The sequence below is a fragment of the Macaca fascicularis genome, chromosome 2 (assembly GCF_037993035.2).
Source record: "Macaca fascicularis isolate 582-1 chromosome 2, T2T-MFA8v1.1".
In the NCBI taxonomy this organism is placed as follows: Eukaryota; Metazoa; Chordata; class Mammalia; order Primates; family Cercopithecidae; genus Macaca; species Macaca fascicularis.
Window position 1 is genome coordinate 52379838 of NC_088376.1, and position 20719 is coordinate 52400556.

At 42.4% G+C, this 20719-nt stretch overlaps 1 protein-coding gene across 3 annotated transcripts in view; it reads right to left on the reverse strand.

The window, feature by feature from the left end:
* Positions 1-20719, reverse strand: part of WWTR1 (WW domain containing transcription regulator 1) — a 143367-nt gene that overhangs the window by 46845 nt on the left and 75803 nt on the right. For all 3 annotated transcript variants that reach the window (XM_045385124.2, XM_005546076.5, XM_074031268.1), the window contains one exon: positions 9084-9220. In XM_045385124.2, coding sequence (XP_045241059.1) covers positions 9084-9220 — 137 coding nt within the window. The remainder of the gene's footprint in view (positions 1-9083; positions 9221-20719) is intronic.

Consider the following 20719-nt stretch of genomic DNA (forward strand, 5'->3'; position numbering starts at 1 on the left):
CATCTGAACACTTGAAAACAGCATACCTTTCCAGATTCCACCCTACATTTACTGACACAGAAATTTCCAGGGCATATTCCTCCCAGCAGCAGCCCAGGATAGTTCTTTTGGGAGCAAAAAAACCACTGTATTCTAACACTATATGTTTCACAAATGCCCCAAGTGATCCAGCTAGTGGTAGATCTGGACCACACTTGGATAAACACTGATCTTAGAGACTAGTGAATAATCTATTTGCCACAGGCAGACTTGCTCAACTGCAGAGGCCTGAGCATTCTTGGTTTTGTCTATAATACACATGGGGCCTGGAGCCTTTTTTCCAACACACTGTTCTCCTCTTCCACCACAAAAATCTCAAGGTTCTCCCCTGTTGTTCTCCCTTTTTTTTTTATTTTCTCCTTTTGGCTATTATAAAAGTAATATAACCACATTACAGAGAAAATAGAGGGAATCAGCCTTAATTCAAAGGCCTAACTATAATAACTATTAACATTTAAAAATACGTAACTGTTCATTCTACAGAAGAGTACACCTATGATGCCTAATGAGCTTTGCTTGGGTCTAGAAATACACAAATGGGAGATCAAGTCCCTGTCCTCAAGAAGCTTAGTCTTGTGAAAAAATGCAAAGAATCTAAGCAATGTGTTTTTCAAAAAAATAGAAGTATAATTATAGCATAAACAATTTGTCATGCTGTATAAAATTAGAATGTTATAACAAAGTTTTTCATGTGTCTACATGGTCTATATCCGTTATTTCAGTGCTCATAAATATATTTGTGGCTAGGCGTAGTGGCTCAAGCCTGTAATCCCAGCACTTACTTTGGGAAGCTGAGGGAGGTGGGTCACTTGAGGATAGGTGTTAAGAGACTAACCTGGCCAACGTGGTGAAAATCTATCTCTATTAAAAAGTAGAAAAATTAGCTGGGTGTGGTGGTGGGCACCTGTAATTCCAGATACTTGGGAGGCTGAGCTGGGAGGATGGCTTGAACCCGGGAGACAGAGGTTGCAGTGAGCCGAGATCACACCACTGCACTCCAGCCAGGGCGATGGACCAAGATTGCATCTCAGGAAATAAATAAACAAATAAATAAATAAATGTATTTATTTTCATACTTCAGGCATTTGTTTACTGGCCATTATAACTAACACATCTTTGTGTATGGTTCCCAAAATATTCACCTAGCATACTCCTTTTTTTTTTTTTTTTTAGGAAAATTGTGGCATCAGACACTTTTCATGGCTCTTATTATTTCTTATCAAAGAACAAATTTTCTATCTAAGTTTCTAAATTTCATATAAAAAAACCTGTAAGTCTCCATCACCTAATCTTAACAAAGACTCATCCACATTAAGATAAATGGAACATAGCCATGAAAGTGTAAGGTTTATTTCTTTATATGCTATTATGTCCTGCTTTATTACACAAAAGTAGCTGAATCCATTGATTTGGTAATTTTTTTTCAGTCTCATTTAACATATTCCTTAAAAACCCTAAAAGAAAGGAACTATAAAGAATTTTCTTTTCAGGCCAGGAGCAGTGGCTCACGCCTGTAATCCCAGCAATTTGGGAGGCTGAGGAGGGCGGATCATCCAAGGTCAGGAGTTTGAGACCAACCTGACCAACATGGAGAAACTCCGTCTCTACTAAAAATACAAAATTAGCCAGGCATGGTGGCGCATGCCTGTAATCCCAGCTACTTGGGAGGCTGAGGCAGGAGAATCGCTTGAACCCAGGAGGTGGAGGTTGTGATGAGCCGAGATCGTGCCATTGCACTCCAGCCTGGGCAACAAGCACAACTCTGTCTCAAAAAAAAAAAAAAAAGTATCTCCTTCTTGAAACCCCAAAGAAGGCAGCCTTCAATAATGCTGATTAACTAGAGTGTATTTGACAATAGATAGCTTCCTCAAAATCTAAGAAAATTGAGGGCACAGTGGCTCACACCTTTAATCCCAGCATTTTGGGAGGCCAAGGTGAGAGGATCGCTGGAGACTAAGAGTTTGAGACCAGCCTAAGCAACATAGTGAGACACCTTAATCTCTACAAAATAAAAAGAAAATTGATTTCCTACAGTGTTTAGCAAACTTTTCCTTCTATTCTTTTTTATCAAGAAAATCCTTTTTAAACAGAAACCTTTTCCCCTTTCCTGTGCCCACCAGTGTTCCTTTTCTTCCATAAACACAAACTTTCCACCACCACAATCCTACAACACGTACAACACCCAACACCTCCACCATTCCCCCAAAAAGTGTATGGGTATTTTTTTTGTTTGTTTGTCTCTGTGTTTGTGCGCATGTGCCGGTGCATTTTAGGCTAATTTATGCTGCATAAACCACAAAGTTCCAAAAGTAGTGAGAACATCAGAGCTGGAAAAATTACAGTAGCCAGATGTGTCTGCCGTGAACTCACCACGTAAATTTGATTAAGAAAAAAACCAATAGAAAAAAGGAAAACATAAGATGCCTAAGTAGCAATCTGACTTCTAGTGAACTTTCAGGATACCTTTCTAAGTGCTGTAAGTAACACAGGGCTTTTATATCCCTTAGCTGTTTTATTTGCTCTTGATACAATGTTAAGTTTCTTTGTATACTTCCTAGAGAGAAGAGCAAGCCAACTTAGCAAACTGAGCACAGAAGAGATTTTCCATCTTGTCTTGAAAAGAATGCGCTTAAAAGAAAAAAAAGAAAAAACAACCACACATGTGTTTATAATTTGAAGTACAGCTCAAGAAACAGACCTGGAAGACTTAGACTCTGGGCTGGTGGATGGCACATCTTCAAAGGGGTAAGTGAGTGTGTGTATGTGTGCACGCGTGCGCACGCGTGTATATATCTAATTTAAAAATGTTCCTACAGTATTGAAAATACACTCTGGTTGCACTTTACCAAAGGTTTCTGAATTGGCTAGGGCTCGCAGTCTGGTGAAGTTGCTACAGTCTTTATTTTTCCTGTACTGTCTGGAAGGATACTGGCATCCCAGGTCAGGGTCTCATTCCAACAAAGAGCTCCATTAGTGTGTGACAGCAGCTCAGCACCCCATGGTTTATGATCACTAGGATTATCACCAAAAAGGCAAAAAAGAAAAAAGAAAAGAAAAAAAAAAAAAAGCATGTCACTTTCTCTTGGTAAAAACATTAAAAAATATGGAGCTTCTTTAAGTTGTTGCATGATTTCAGCATTTGTCTGCAGAGAGATGGGAAAATCTAACACTTCACTACTTGCAGTGGGGAAAATGTTCTTCACCTAGAACTCAAAAGTGTGACTGCTCTTCACAAACTCCCTCTGCGAATGACCTGACTGTCACAAACTTGCTCCTCTTCATCTTCTCACAATTGCTGTCCGAGGTTAAAGATTATTTTTTGGTACCACACCAGCTAGTTTCGCAATTTATAAGCAAAAGTGCCCAAACAAATATAAGTTGCGGTAACCATGGTTGGGTTTTCCTGAAGGAGGAATGGAATGGCTTTCTAACAGAGCGTATCAAAGGCTCTTCCTCTGATTACACAGGGGCCAGAAAAGGGAGGAAAAACAAGGCTACCGGCTAACAATAATAGCTATAACAGTACAAGTGCTGGCAGCTTACTATACATCACATACCAAGGCATGGACTACCTAAATACTCAAAACAACGTTATCAGGTAGGTACTATCATTATTACCATTTTACAGATAAGGAAAATGAGACTCAGAGGTTAAATAACTAACCCAACAAATAAACGTCTAAATTAAGAGAAACTCAGTTCTGACTTCGAGTTCTTCCAAAACAGTCCCCACCCTCCATCCCACTTCCATGCCCACTTCGCCACCACTCTAACCAAGGACCAACATCTGCAGCAGGCTTCATTTTCTGAAGCCCATTGTTCTATATATAACAGAGCCTATATAGGCAGTCTATTTTTTTCCCTGTTTCTTTCCCTCTTATTCTCTTTTTTAAAAATTTAGTTAAGTATTAATAGTAAGGAAGGCCCACAGCCTACTTAAAACATACAAACTTCTGGCCAAGTGCAGTGGCTCAGGCCTGTAATCCCAGCACTTTGGGAGGCTGAGGTGGGTAGATCACCTGAGGTCAGGAGTTTGAGACCACCCTGGCCAACATGGTGAAACCCCATCTCTACTAAAAATACAAAAATTAGCCAGGTGTGGTGGTGGCAGGCGCCTGTAATCCCAGCTACTCCAGAGGCTGAGGCAGGAGAATTGCTTGAACCTGAGAGGTGGAGGTTGCAGTGAGCCAAAATCACACCATTGCACTCCAGCCTGGGCAGCCAAGTTTCCATCCCAAACAAACAAACAAAGTCTATCTGGTTTGTGTAAAGAAAAAGAAATCTACTTTCATATGTATAGTAATTTCCCCTATGTTACTTAAAAGTGAGGATCCGAACAACTTGTTAACCCCCAAGTGACAATACTGATACGGCTTCCACCAAATGGCAACCTTTCCTCTTTATTATCTAAAGTCCCCCAAGGTTGTCTTTTCTTCTTCCATTTATTGCATATGTCTGGGAATTCAGGCTTAAAGGTCATTACTCTGCTTAGACAGAATCCAGATTGGTAAAGCCTGATTTGGCAAATACAAAAACTAAAATTTTAGTTTTAAGCTAGACCAAAATGGAGATGGTTATTTGAATTAAAGTGCAAAAAAAATTATTTTTGCAATTTTCCCATTCAGAGCTTATTTCATTTTACTTAGATTCACTGTTCAACAAATCTGCCAACCTGCAGAAAGAATTCTCTGTTTTTACAAAGTCACTCACTCCAGGATGACTAAGTAATGGGTCTTTCCTCTCACAATAAAATTACGGTTTGATTTACAAGTCGCATTACAGGCATTACAGGAATACATCTGAAGTTCTTTTTTTTTTTTTTTTTTTTTTTTTTGAGATGGAATCTCGCTCTGTCGCCCAGGCTGGAGTGCAGTGGCACAATCTCGACTCACTACAAGCTCCGCCTCCTGGGTTCACGCCATTCTCCTGCCTCAGCCTCCCGAGTAGCTGGGACTACAGGCGCCCGCCACCATGCCCGGCTAATTTCTTGTATTTTTAGTACAGACGGAGTTTCACCGTGTTAGCCAGGATGGTCTCAATCTCCTGACCTCGTGATCCTCCGGGATTACAGGTGAGAGCCACCGCATCCCGCATCTAAAGCTCTTAGAAAAAATAAGGTGTCTAGTGATAACAAGTTTCTCCTGGGAGAGGTAACTTAAACATTTCCACCAGAGGGCACTATCCTCACTGAAGGTAATGAATACATTGTTCCTAATTTAAAACACTTTGCAATCTAACCAGCCCAAAACAAATCATTTTTATTCTTGAAAGCATTTATAAAGAACAGTTAGATTGTCTTAAAATAAACATGCTATAGTTAAATAAAATATAAAATAATTTTTGCCATAAAAATAATAATAATAAACATATATTTTAGCTTATTATGTGGCAATCATAGTCCTAAGCACTTTGCATATATAAACTTGTAAGTTCCTCATACATTAATAATCCCCATTGTACATATGATGAAATCAAAGCACAGATAAGTAACTTAAAGGGTCACCAAACTAGTAACTACAGAGCCAGGATTCAAATTCTGGCAGTCAGACACCCAAGTCCAAGTACCTAACCTACAGAAACAGGGTCCCAATACAAGGAGATTTGTTTCTGAATGTATTTAACTATAACACTGATTATATCACAGCTTTAGAAATACACAAAATTAGTTATAAAAAGTACTATTCTATCATCTGATAGTAATGTTACTAATTGTATTTTGACATCCTTTTCACATGTACATAAACTCCTTGCATTAAAGAAGACCTATCACTATAGTTCGCTTATTAGCTACATTCCATTGAAAAGTATCAAAGCTCTAGATTCAAGAAGGAAGAGTTGGAGGAGAAGAATCTGCTCTTTTCTTTTTCTAGTTTTTAAGAGATGGGGGTCTCGCTAAGTTGCCCAGGCTGGTCTCAAACTCCTATGCCCAAGAGATTCTCCCACCTCAGAGCCTCCCAAGTAGCTGGGACTACAGGGATGCACCTCTACACCCAGCTCTGCTCTTTTTATTTTTATATGTTTAAAGATACATAATAAAGACTATGAACCACAGGCAGAGTTATGGCTTGAAATGAAATAGTCTGAGTAAATCATTTATTATTTGGACTTTATTGAGACTCTGTAAATTAACTCCTGGTCTTCGGAACTTACTTGGCATTTACAGTTGTGTTTCCATCCTTCAGACACATCTGTGATTCTCCATAAGCTAGAAACACACTTTGCAACGGGGAAATACACAAATATTGTTGGAAAAACCCCAGAATGTGTGTCTTGAGAAATTCACTGCCTTATGAGAAATCTGGAAACTGCCGGGTGCCGTGGCTTACGCCTATAATCCCAGCACTTTGGGAGGCTGAGGCAAGCGGATCACCAGTGGTCAGGAGTTCGAGACCAGCCTGGCCAACATGGTGAAACTCCGTCTCTACTAAAAATACAAAAATTATCTGTGTGTGGTGGTGCACGCCTATAGTCCCAGCTCCTCGGTAAGCTGAGGCATGAGAATTGCTTGAACCAGGGGGCAGAGGTTGCAGTGAGCTGAGACCGTGCTACTGCACTCCAGCCTGGATGACGGGGTGAGCCTCTTTCTCAAAATAATGATAATAATAATAACAAAAATTAAATAAAAACAGAAATCTGGGAACTAAGGTATTTTACTAAGCTATAGATAAAGTTGTTTCAGAATGTTCAGATTACAACTTTTTAGATATACTTTACTAGTGCAATTGGACTTTGTGTGTGTGTGTATGTGCGTGCATGTGTGCACATACAGGCAGACTCACATGTGCCTTCAACATCTCGTTCCAAGCATTCAAGCTTCTTTTCATTAGTCCACTTCCTGCGTATTGCACAATTTTTAAAAATTAAGGAGAATGCATAAAAGAACATGACAAAAGATATCCACTCCAGTATTTGTATGCTAGCAACACACTAGTAACAACCTAAATATCTACCAGATGGGAGTTAGTTAAATAAACTAATTATAGCATATTAATATAGTAGACTAATAGGCAAATTTTTAAAAGAATGAAGCAGCTCTATATGGACAGGCAGGTGAAAAAAGCAAGATAGAGAACAGTGGTTATGATATGCTAACCTTAGTATAATGAAACACACACACAACTAGAAACACTGGCTGGCTCTAGGAAACAAACTTGGGAACTGAGGAAAGGGAGGGTGGAGGAAGTGTTTGAATTTTTTTTTTTTTTTTTTTTTTTTTGGTAAGCTGGGTTCATGAAAGATTTTTTTCCGATTATAATTGATTACAAAGTTAAAATTAAAACTTAATAATCAGTTTTTAGAATTCTTGATGAAAATTAAATGGTTAAAGAAACTGTAAAACCAGTCTAATGCCACCCAATTTGGGGTTTCTTTTTTTTTTTTTTTTTTGAGACGGAGTCTTGCTCTGTCGCCCAGGCCGCAGTGCAGTGGCGCAATCTCGGCTCACTGCAAGCTCCGCCCCGGTTTACGCCATTCTCCTGCCTCAGCCTCCGGAGTAGCTGGGACTACAGGCGCCCGCCACTACGCCCGGCTAGTTTTTTGTATTTTTAGTAGAGACGGGGTTTCACCGTGTTAGCCAGGATAGGTTTCTTTACTACAGTGGCATCTGTTTTCTACATAAGCTCCTGAATATTTGGGACAAAATGACTCATGGGAGGCTTTGGTTTACCACTGCTGGTACCAGAACTGGTTGCATTTTCTCTGATCTGCCCTTTAGATAAGGAACACAACAGAGGTTATTCGATGTCATTTGCTTTTTGGAAACTGTACATCTGCAAGCTTTAAAGCAGTAGGTTCAGACTTCCCGGAAGAACTGACACTTGAAGCTGACCAGGGTCTACTTGAGTTCATACTCGCTTTGGCTAAGCTACAGTATGAGGGAAGGGTGTCCAGGAATAACGCTTCCATTTTTATCTTGTTCATTCCTGAAAATCCAACAGGAGATTCTTTTCACTCCCTAAAATTAACTGTTCTGTGTATAAAGCATATCTCGATATCTGATCTTAAATGGAAATGTTATCTGAAAATGGCACCATCTTTTATAAAACTTTAAAATTGGCCCGTTTTTATTTTTAGCCCTGGGGGAGAAGGAAGGGAATGATTACCAAAAAGAGCTGGCGGGTTCCGTTGCTGCAGCGTATTAATTCACTGGTGATTCTCTCTACTGGGAATCATTTTAGCAGAAAATACTCTCTTCTCAAGTCTAAAATCACTCTTACTAAATATTGTAAATGAAGTAAAAAGTGAGCCATATTATCCCACGGCAGGTATGGGGAGAAGCCACCGGCAGGTTATGTAACGGTTAACTCCCTTCCAAAATCAGACTAGCCTGTTCTCCAGCCCTGCTCTCCACAAGCTGCATGACTTTCGGGAAGTTTCTTCATCTATAAACTGGGGAGCCTGTTACTTTTTGTAGGGGTTTTGGAAGACTTTCATAAGGTAAGGCATGGAAGCACCCAGCATGCTATCTGATATGTTATGCAGCAATTATGGAAAAAAGGGAAATAAGGGTAGGGATTTGAGACTAGAATTGTACCTGTAGGCAGTTGCCAGGAGCCAACGTCACCCAAAGCGTGTATGTCCTACTTGCCTCAGTCTAGATGAAGAAAGGAGGCCTAACTGATTTTTCTACCCCAATTAAGGCCATCGGAGGGGAGGTCAGAACTGTAGTTTAAAACTGAGGCAGCAGTATCATAAGTTGGTGGTAAAGAGACCAAGTAAAGAAGGAAAAGGCGGCAGAAGAGTAACATGGTATTGCAGCCAAGAAGAAGGCGCAAACACCGTCTGGGTGCATGAAGAGACATGGAAACAGCCAGAACCACTTATGAGCCCCGCCACCCCTTGATTGAACACCCATTTCTTCAGCTCGGAGTCAAAGCTTGGGGCTCCGCCAGGTGCAGTGGTTCACGCCTGTAATCGCAGCACTTTGGGAGACTGAGGTGGTAGGATTGTTTGAGCCCAGGAGTTCAACACCAGCCTGGGCAACAAACTCTACAAAAAACTCAAAAAAAATTTACTTTTTAATTTTAAAAAAGCTTGGGGCTTACCGAGATTTGGCTGGGATACTGCCATGGACCTCTGAGGCACTGGTGTGGAACTGACGGCAGGGTGGAGGTTCATATGATTCAGGGGCTGATTCATCGCCTTCCTAGGGTCTTGCCATGTGGTGATTTTTTCTATGTGACTAAAAGAAGGAAAACAATTAATTATCTTTTTAATTGTCAGCATCATTATCATCATCACCACCAACAACATAACAGTTAATGACACTGATTCTTCCCTTAGGATCTGCTTATGAGTGGTTGATGGATTGTGCTAGATTTCATCCGAAGACATACTTGCCTATTTTTCCCTGCATCCTGGTTAGGCCACACTGGGGATTCTGCAAGCAGCTCTCTAAACACAAGCCCAAGACTTCACTGTCCAGACAGGCCCTTACATGCAGTGAGCCCCAGTGAACTTCCGAACCTCAGCCCGTGGAGCTTTTGTATTCCCCAGCACCTGTGCTTCCCGACCATCCAATCACTGGAGTGCCATAGAGCGTGAGCTCCTTCCTGGAAGGGGAGCCATGCTCACCTTCCCAGCCAGTCCCCCATACTCTCCTGACTCATAGAATTGACATAATGAGGATCCCTCTGGCTGTCATCAAGCAAGCTCTCACAGTAGGAGTGTAAGGTATTTCGAGGTCCACAAAGGTGACATAAAACCCTCAAGAAGCTCACTGTCACCAAGCAAGGTGACAACAGTGTAGCTGGAAGGCAGAGTAGTAGGAAATAACAGTAGGAAAGTCGACTAGTGCCAGCTTACGGAGAAACTTAGATATTGAGGCATGAAGGTTTACAAGGGAGAAGACATGATTACACTTTTGATCACATACAACTTCCAGTTTGTTACTATGACTTAATCACAGAGAAACTAGCCCAACATGAAACATGAACTTCTGCTCAGAGTTTCTAGTACATTCTAAGAAAGGTGGACGTGGCCTCCAGCGTTGCCTACCACCTTCCAAATCACATCACAGGTCACTCCTGGTACTTTCCCTGTCCCACTCCATCAAGCTCTTCCTTTAGTGAGAGTTTATGACACATATATATAAAAGATGAGTAGATTCATCCCGTTCCTCTACTCTGTTTTATAAACAGTATCAGAAATCTTCCTTCACCCTCTCCTTCTCCTTCTTCTTCCTTTTTTGACATGGTCTTGCTCTGTCGCCCAGGCTGGAGTACAGTGGCACAATCATGGCCCACTGCAGCCCCGACATCCTGGGCTCAAGCAATCTTCCCACCTCGGCCTCCTGAGTACCTGGGACCACAGGCACCTGCGACCACACCTGGCTCATTTGTTAAAAAAACATTTTTTTTGGCCGGGCGCGGTGGCTCACACCTGTAATCCCAGCACTTTGGGAGGCCGAGACGGGAGGATCACGAGGTCAGGAGATCGAGATCATCCTGGCTAACACAGTGAAACCCCGTCTCTACCAAAAATACAAAAAATTAGCCAGGCATGGTAGCGGGCGCCTGTAGTCCCAGCTACTCAGGAGGCTGAGGCAGGAGAATGGCGTGAACCCAGGAGGCGGAGCTTGCAGTGAGCTGAGATGGCGCCACTGCACTACAGCCTGGGCGACAGAGCAAGACTCTGTCTCAAAAAAAAAAAAAAAATTGTTTTTGTAGAGGTGGGCGTCTCCTTATATTGCCCGGGCTGGTCTCGAACTCCTGAACTCAAGTGATCCTCCCACCTCAGTCTCCCAAAGTGCTGGGATTACAGACACAAACCACCAAGCCCAGCCCAGTATCAGAGATCTTTCCATATCCATCAAAGACAACAAACACTGACAGAAGAAACTGAATGTTAGCCCTTTGTTTTGGGCTTCACAACCACGCTGGTCTCTTCCAGTCGGGCCCACACAGCTGACCTTCCTTAGACACACAACAAAAGGAGCATGATTGTTGTTTCTGTTAAACACACCTCAATTTTGAATAACAATGGCCTCCTTTGAATCTTTTAAGGTAGGAAACCACTTTCACTTTCATTATGTTTAATCAGTCTAGAAACTTCCTTGCACTGAGGTTGTATTTGTCTTGTTTTCTTTTCAGTCTGTTTCCTCACTTTTAAATGCTTCCTCTGCTAAAATTTTTATTCAGATTTGTTAATGCAAGACTTGTAGGTATTGCCACGGGGAGCTCATCCATTGCCTTGAGTGAAAACTTGGGTCTAAAGGTCTAAGGTTTTAGAATAAATGTGATTTAAAAAAAAAAAAAAAAAAAAGGCCAGGGGCGGTGGCTCATGCCTATAATCCCAGCACTTTGGGAGGCTGAGGCGGGCGGATCACCACAGGTCAAGAGTTCCCCATGGCGAAACCCCAGCTCTACTAAAAATATTAAAAGTAGCTAGTATAGTGATGCGTGCCTGTAATCCCAGCTACTCGGGAGGCTGAGACAGGAGAATCGCTTGAACCCGGGAGGTGGAGGTTGCAGTGAGCTGGGATCATGCCACTGCACTCCAGCCTAGGCAGCAGAGTGAGACTCCATCTCAAAAAAAAAAAAAAAAAAGAAAAAAAAGAAAAAAGAAAAGATGGGGAAAGACTGAAGTAAAGAGATGAAAAACATGTCCCTAAGGATAAAATAAATAATAATAAAAACAATAGTTTTAGTTACACCTTCAGTTTAACTATTGTAGCTCTGTTTAAAGCTTTCTGTTTAAAGCTTTCATAAAATCCATCAATTTCTGGGCAGGTGGAAACGCATAGCCAGCCTCAGGCTTGTCACAGGCCTTCCAAGTGAGGAACTAATTGGTGAGGGTGTCAAAATTAAGTAACTCCCTTTAGCAAAATAATTAGACCTAAGAAATGCTTTGATTATTCCTTCAGAACTCATTCTATTAAAGCGGCATGTTTTCCAAGGCAGACATGTCCAACGTAAATAGTTTCCACTCTGGTACCAGAAGGAAAAGAATCCTCCTCTCTTTCATAAACCTTTCTTAGACTCTCTGACACCATGGATATTGATGCTGCGCTAGAACCAACATCAGCACAGGCCCTGGTGAGATGTGGCAATATACATCATTTGCTGGAAGATGTACAAGGGCACTTCTGTGATCAGAATTTCAGCTACCAGCTGTAGGAATAATACAGGAGCTGGAATGACGCATTCCCCAATGCTGGTCCCCCACTCTCCCCTCCCTTCTGAACAAGTGAGCTGTGGCTCCTGAATGCAGTGAGAGCAGGAACATCTAGCATAGGCAGCCCAGCATCTGAAGTGGCAGATGAGCTCATCTTGCCTAAGGAGTGCCAGCACAGCTTGCCAGCCAAAATCCCCTGGGACAGAGTGTGGGGCCTTCTGGGTGAACCTCATCCTGATAGTTCTGACCCCAAAGATGTACAGCTTACCCAGCTGGAAGTCCCAGCACTCCTGCAGTGCAGTGGGAGCCTCCACCGCCCACCCTTCAAACTACACCCAGCCAACACATTTAAAGGAGTTTTGTTCCCAGTGGATTTGTTAATTAAAAGTGTCACTCACAGTATTCCCCAAAGGCTGTAGTACAAGAGGGAGCCTTTCTTAAGTGAGCAGTTCTCATTGCTCCAAAACAACTCTGAGAAGAAAGCCACTCAAATTCCTGGCTCTGCAGACCAGTCGACCTGACATCGGCTGTAAGGCTGCGCTAACATGGTGTCAAGAGTGGCTCCCAGGCTGAATGCAACAAGTAAGAGTGAGCTATTGCTCACAAGAGGCTCTTAATACAGCCTTGATGATTTCATCTGAAAACTAAATTCTCCTATTGTTCTAATCACTTAGTGCCTCAGGCTCCAGCTCCCCCTACTTCCCACCACTTCCCAGACCCAGGATACACCATTCACTCTTTCACTCTGCTGTCTCATCTCTGCTCCCTCTCTCAGTGTTACTGAGTCATTTCCTTTCTCGTATTTCTCAGTGTAATCTCAGTGGTTGCCAGGACCACAATTTAGCTAGATTAATCCCCACTTCCCCGCTACTCCCACCTCCTTCCTGGCTTCACTCCCTTGCTTAGTCTTCTTCAAGAAAAAGTCTCTCTGCTGTTTTAAAGTATAACTTCCCTTGGAAATACACACACACACACAAATATATTTAACCTGACTACATATGTGTATTCTGTAAATACATACACTGTACAGGTTTCATATTTGAAAATGGAACAAAGAAAGGAAAAAAAGATACCAAACTATTTATGGTGATATATGCAAATAACAGGCTCACTGGTAATTTTTTTTTCTTATCTAAACTGCTTTGTTCTTTCCAGGTTTTTAGCAGTGATTATGTATTGTTTTCACAACCAGCAAAAACAAAAATACTAATGAAGCTACAAAAAGACAAAAAAGAAAACTGATGCATGAATACACAGGTCATAAGGTACAAAAAGTTCCTGAAGACACGGGGGCGGGGGGGGGGGTTGGTGGCTCACACCTGTAGTCCCAGGACTTTGGGAGGCCGAGGTGGGCAGATCAGCTGACATTGGGAGTTCAAGACCAGCCTGACCTACATGGAGAAGCCCTGTCTCTACTAAAAATACAAAATTAACCGGGCGTGGTGGCACATGCCTGTAATCCCAGCTACTTGGGAGGCTGAAGCAGGAGAATTGCTTGAACTCGGGAGGTGGAGGTTGCGATGAGCCGACATCGCGCCATTGCGCTCCAGCCTGGGCAACGAGCAAAACTCAGTCTCAAAAAAAAAAAAAAAAAAAAAAAAAAAAGTTCCCGAAGATAAACTACAGATTTGGCTCCTACCTTTGTGTGGCTCAAATCAGAAGACAAATGGAATCAATCACCTGATCCCATGCTGTTTATAAAGAAAAAGAATAGCAGTTCCTACGGGGAAGAAAAGATTTTCTTGACAGTAAAAATTCTTTTTCCTCGACTTAAAAAAAAAAAAAAAAAATCCTTTACAAGTGCTTCCCATGGAGAGCCCTGTTACTATGTGGGGTTAACAGTGCCTGTAACAAATATAAGCGGGAGTGGGCTTTTCCCCTTCCTTCAAGAGCCCCTGGGACCACTACTTCCCAGACAGTCTCCTTCTCTCAGTCCCAGAAAGACCAACCAATTTCTGGCCTCCAATCACATTATGAGTCTCTGCTTAGAGAACGCCCAGGTTGGAAGAAAGCATGGAGTTTGCTAAGGGGCAAGAAAGGTCAGCACGTCTCTGAGAAGATACTGGCTGGAAATGGTAGGTTATGAAAAACGGTGTCGTGTGAAATCAGTTTTCCCTCATGGATTAATATTTTCTTCAAGAAAGACACAATAATAGAAAGACATTTTATTTATCAGGTAAATTGCGTGTTTGGGGTTAAAATGTTTTGAAATTGGTGGGGCGGCACGCCCACCCTCCAAGTCACCCTCCCCTCAGACTGGCCTCTCCCATCAGCCTGCGGAGAGGGTGTTCACTTTGCTCCAGTTTCCTCCTCTCAAGCCACTGCTACCTCCTTCTACCTCCTTCATGACCTTTCACCTTGATGAGGGCAATGGCCTCTGGGCTTCCCTTCTGCCAATATTTCTGGTTTTCCTCCCTTCTCCTTCCCTCCCCCCATCCTCTCTCTCTGACAATCCATTCACTGTCTAACCTCCAGGCAGATATCCCAAGGATACCTGGTATCCAAGTCCCCCTGGGTCACCACGGCCCATGAAATAACAGCACAACTCACATAGGCATCTCCCAGACAAAGCAGCCTACTGCCAGACTCTGTGGGCTCTGCAAAGATGTGCAAAGACCACACGCAGTCGTTGAGTCACGTATACCTGGGTATCTGGGTTTAATATTAGTTCTGACCTTGTGTGACCTAATTGGATATCCTAGTCACACTACCCATATCCACAAGACAGACGTAAAAAAGCTAACAGTATACTGGTTCCTCATTGTGAGCATAAAGCAGGTCTGTTCTGGGAATATTATGACCACCAAAGTCACTTAAAGATTTCATGGCCAGTTCTCCTGGCTTCCTAAAGTCATTTTCACTCAGCAGTGAGTGCAGAGAAGGCAGCTCCAGCCTTGAGTCCAAGGTTGGCAACACTTGGTTCAAGTTTTTTCAACAACCATGGATCATATACCTATTATGCACAATGGGTGATGTACTGGCTAGGTGTAAAAATCAAAAACATTGTGCAAACTATATAGTAAAGGCAAAGATAAAAATCTTATCTGTAAAAGTAGAATAATCAGACCGGGCGCGGTGGCCTGTAATCCCGGCACTTTGGGAGGCCGCGGAGGGTGGATCACCTGAGGTCAGGAGTTTGAGACCAGCCTGGCCAAGATGGAGAAACCCCGTGTCTACTAAAAATACAAAATTAGCCGGGCATGCTGGTGCATGCCTGTAATCCCAGCTACTCGGGAGGCTGAAGCAGGAGAATCACTTGTAGTGATTCAAGGGAGGTGGAGGCTTCAGTGAGCTGAGAGCGCGCCATTGCACTCCATCCTGGGCAACAAGAGTGAAACTCTGCCTCAAACGCAAAACAAAAAACAAAACAAAACCAAAAAAATCCTCCAGCTTCTTACCACCCAGGAAAAGGCCTGGTGTTTTGGGATGAATTTACCCACACTAACTTCACAGAAGGAAGCCATACAACAAGGACATTCTGAAACAGAGAATCCCCCATGTAATATATTTTGTATTGCTGGAAGCATACAAAGATATAAAAATAGGAATGATTACAAGTGCTTCATTTTGAAAGAATTTAAAACTATTAGCAGCATGTTGCTTATTTCTATGGGCCAAGATTTTGTCTTCAAACATAAGTGTTTTGCCTTTTTTCTGGCCCCCATTTATTTAATAAATTAGAGTTTCATACAGTGTCCGACATCAGGGCTCCCCGCCATCAGCAGAGTAGTTAGGACAAGACCTGGAAGCAGCCTCCAAACTGCCTCTTCTTTTGCCACAACCTAGCTGAGCAGTTAAAGAGAACCGCACCAATGAGATGAGAATTTAAAGACAGCCTGGGGTCATAAAACCAAGGCAGACTGGTTTAAAACTCAATCATACTCACTGCTCCCTGTCTTCATCCCCTGGGTGAAATTCCTCTGTAGCCTCGGTCCTTACTACCTCTTTTTTCCTCTTCCAGCAGAATACAAGCTCTTCCAGAAGAAATGTTCCACAGAAATGACCCTGTGGAACACAGCAAAGTGTTCTGCACATAGTAGGCATATGAAAAATAATACTAGCCAGGTGCGGTGGCTCGCACCTGTAATCCTAGCATTTTGGGAGGCTGAGGTGGGAGGACTGCTTGAGCCCCAGAGTTGGAGACCAGCTCGGGCAACATAGAAAGATCCCATCTCTTAAAAAAGAAAAAAGAAAAAAAATCTGCCAAGCCTATGATATTTACAAGCCCCATTTAAGTATAAGCAAACTGTCTTATTTCAGAAAATCAGATTTTTAAAACTTTTTTGATTTAGTAGGTCAGTTCACCATCCTCTTAATGTTAAAACAAATGCACATACTGAATACAATTAGCTTAAAATTTGCTAAATGAAACAGCTTTGCAACGTGCTTCTTGTGACTCAGTCCAAATAGGCCCACTAGTGTTAAAAATGGAAACTGAAACAGATTTGGATGAGGTTGATAAATTCCCGATAGGGCCTGCCAAGTGAATCTGACCCACTGTCAGCAGAGAACAAATGCTATGCCAATTTTTAATCCTGTACCAGATGGCAAGAAGTCTTGCCCAAGACTTACATTAAACTTTAAAAATTGTCCTCAATTAGAATTAGAATACAAGTATGCAAAAGTGGTTTACTTTCTCGTATGTTGGGGATAAATACTGTTTGCATTTGAATCAAATTAAACATTCTATCAGTGTGTTCTTATTTAGATTTCAAGACCTAGGAGATGACATATATCTTACTCATATCTTACATTTCTTTGAGTAGCACCTTTTGTTTTGTTTTGCCAATGGTACTTAGCTCTGCCAACCAACACCAGAGATGAGTCTTAACCACAAGAACAAAGACAGGGGTGATATGCGCACTTACTAATTCTCCCAGGCCCAGATGCACACTTTCTCCAGGTAGTCCCTCTGCTGTCACCTAAAACCAGAATGCAGTGGGAGCCCATTGCAGTAGAAACCCTAGGGAGGCATCACAGAAGGAAGGCCGCATCACAGAGGGAGCCCGTGACAGTAGAAGCCCCATCGCAGTGGATGCTCAGCTCATCATCCACATCTAAACTAGCAACCCGACCTGATCACGTTTGTAATATTAAGATTAGGTTGTTTGTTTGTTTATTTTTGAGACAGAGTTTCGCTCTTTGTCACCCAGGCTGGAGTGCAATGGCGTGATCTCAGCTCCCTACAGCCTCTTCCTCCCGGTTCAGGCAATTCTCCTCCTTCAGCCTCCCAAGTAGCTGAGATTATAGGTGCACGCCACCACACCTGGCTAATTTTTGTATTTTTAGTAGAGATGGGGTTTCACCATGTTGGCCAGGCTAGTCTCAAACTCTTGACCTCAGGCGATCCACCCGCCTCAGGGTCCCAAAGTGCTGGGATTATAGGCGTGAGCCTCCGAGCCTGGAGATAAGATTAGTAGCCATCCAGTACACCGATCCCCTCTGCTTAACTTTATCAGTCTATTTGCATAATGTGGAGTCGGCTTTTGAACTTATGACAGTAAGTACAAATATGTTGACAATCAGAAATAAAGTAATGGCTCTTCACATGGTTGAAGAGATACATAGCTTAAGTTTTATTATATCTCTACATGCCCTAAAGTAATCAATCTTCCTCCCACATTGTCATTCTTTCTACCACCCGAATTAATAATTCTTTGTCCCAAAGCAGCTTTTAAAACACTATTATTGGTTATAATTATTCTTCCATTCTGCCCAAATCCTAAACGGCACCATCTCCTGCTATTTTAATGCATTAGAATAAAAGATACAAAGAGGTAAAAGTCAAGCTGCAAATGTGCACAGCTGACACATCTATTAGCAAAGCATTCAGAGTTTAAACCTCAAAGCTATTAAAAAAAAAAAAAAAAGACTCATGCCATATAATAAAGGTGACTGTTCACACAACAGAAATGTGTTGGATGAGAAAGTTCATCCTTCTTTGAAACCACAAAGAATTTATAGTTAAAAGTTTCCGGTCAGATTTTCACTTAGGCAGCTCATCAAACATAGCTGCAGTCTATGACACAGAAATAATAACTGATATATAAATAGGGGATTTTTTTAGGATCCTCTAATAAAAGATGATACAAGACCAGAGAAGTTATTTCAGTGTATGGTTCCGGTCTCTACCATTCACTTGCCAGTTCAAAAAATTTCAGCGTTCTCTGGAATTCCGAATGAATGGCAGGGATTGTATTTTTAACTACTAGGCTCTAATCCTCAACTTCCCTTGCAGACTTGCCAAGAAGCCTCCACTGGTTTAAGTTAGCAGCAGTAGGCACAGCAGCCATGTGAAAGGCATCCTGGTGCCTCTGCCCTGGCCAGCTGTGGTGATCCATCTCCCTCACGTCCTTCCCACTGAGCACCACCGACTTTTCTGCAGACTCATTCTATCTGAACCTACTCAGCCAGGCAGATGCTGAGTCAAGCAAAGCTGCTGTCAGCCCCAAAGAGCAGATGAGCCAAATCAGGACTGTAATACCCGCAGTTCCTGCAGGGATTCATTTACCAGAGTTTTGTCCCTAGGGTGGGGAAAATAAGCGGCACTGTGAATGTGCCACTTCCCAGAGAAAACCACTTTGGAAGGCTGATGACTCATCAAGACAGCCCCAGGTGTGACTCAGGAACCTCACTTCAGAAGGTGAACAGTCCAGCTGCGGTGTTAGAGACACCCCGTCACCGGCTCCACGCACCCCAGCAGTACCCGGCACTGGCAAGCCTCACTTTGCCTCTGCAAACTGAGCAAAATTCTTGCTTAACCTCATTTTTCCTATTTTCTGAAAACACAAGAAGGGGGGAAAAAAAAGGACTGGGAGTTTTTGTTGCTTGTTTGACTTGGGCCAAGAGCCATATTAAAGAACTTTGGCGCTGCATTGCAAACAATTTTATTATTAGTACCAGCATTTATTTTTCTCTTCTCATGCCAGGATCAATAATGCCATTAAAAAAATGTATAGTCCAGACACAGTGGCTCACGCCTGTAATCCTAGCACTTTGGGAGGCTGAGGCAGGAGGATTGCTTGAGCTTAGGAGTTCAAGGTCAGCCTGGGCAACATGGGGAAACCTTATTTCTTTAAAAAAAAAAAAAAATCAAAATATTAGTCGGGTGTGGTGGTATATGCCTGTGGTCCCAGCTTCTTGGGAGGCTGAAGCGGAAGATTACTTCAGCCTGGGAGGTCGAGGCTGCAGTGAGCCGTGATCATACCACTGCACCCCAGCGTGGGCGACAGAGCAAACTTCTGTCTCAAAAATAATAATAAAATAAATAAAAGATGTATAAATCACCTTAAGTTTATTGTGTTGGAACTCCACAACAATGTGAGAGTCTATTTCACGATATTACTTCCAGATGTCAAGTATAAAATATGTACTTGGTAGAGTCTTTATTTCACTTTTCTCCTTTCTCACAAACAAAAACATGGGATGAGAATCAGAAGTAGAGAAAAGATGAGACGGTTTCGCTCTTTCACCCAGGCTGGAATGAAGTGGCATGATTTTGGCTCACTGCAACCTCCGACCCTCTGGTTCAAGAGATTCTCCTGCCTCAGCCTCCTGAGTAGCTAGGTTTATAGGCGCACGCCACCACACGTGGCTAATTTTTGTATTTTTAGTAGAGACGGGGTTTCACCATGTTGGCCAGGCTGGTCCTAAACTCCTGACCTCAGGTGATCCACCCGCTTCAGACTCCCAAAGTGCTAGGATGACAGGCGTGAGCCACCATGCCCAGCCACATGAATGGTGAATTCTAGAATAATCGATAGGAAGTGGAATGTATTCATCCATCTTTTCATTAGACAAGTATTTACAGCGGGATACATCTTCTACAAGGATTCAGTTCCAAACTCAGTTTTCTTTTGTTTTGAAGAGATGTTGCCCAGGCTGGACTCCAACACTTGGGTTTAAGTGATCCTCCTGCCTCAGCCTCCCGAGGCTAGGTCTACACATGCATGCCACCTCGCTCTGCTCCCCAAAATCAGTTGTGGCGAATGTGGAGTGTAGTGAAAGTTACCACTGAAAACCTTCTGAATATACAGTCTACTAGGCTTTGTGTATGTTATATTATCTTTCAGTAAGCTCAGTGTGGCCAGTTTCTTCCAGGGTTAGAATATGGTGCTATTTCTACACCCAAGATCCAGATGAAGTGATGCTGTACCCAAATATGTATATTGGGATTTGCTAGGCATTCAATGAATTCACGACACTTAAACACGCATACGGTGATGAGTGCCTGCAATATCTAGGCCCTCAAGGAGCTGGCAGTCAGATGAGCAGAGAGAAGGCGGCAGTGAAACAACGAGCGGTATGGTGGTAAACAGCACAGACTCTATTGTTTTGGTTATTATAAATGGTCCAGAACCTGACACTCTATCTCAATAGCTGCATGTTAGAAATGTTTCCCGTATCAACTGCATCTAACATCTAGGAATCAGTTTCAATCTCACAATAAGTCTTAAAAAGAAATTTATATGTTAGAGTAGCCACTAAGCTACTTTAAATGCTAAAATACTTTGAAAATTGTTTTTCCAGGCTCTCTGTGCCTAACACATGTTTCTAACATGTTGTT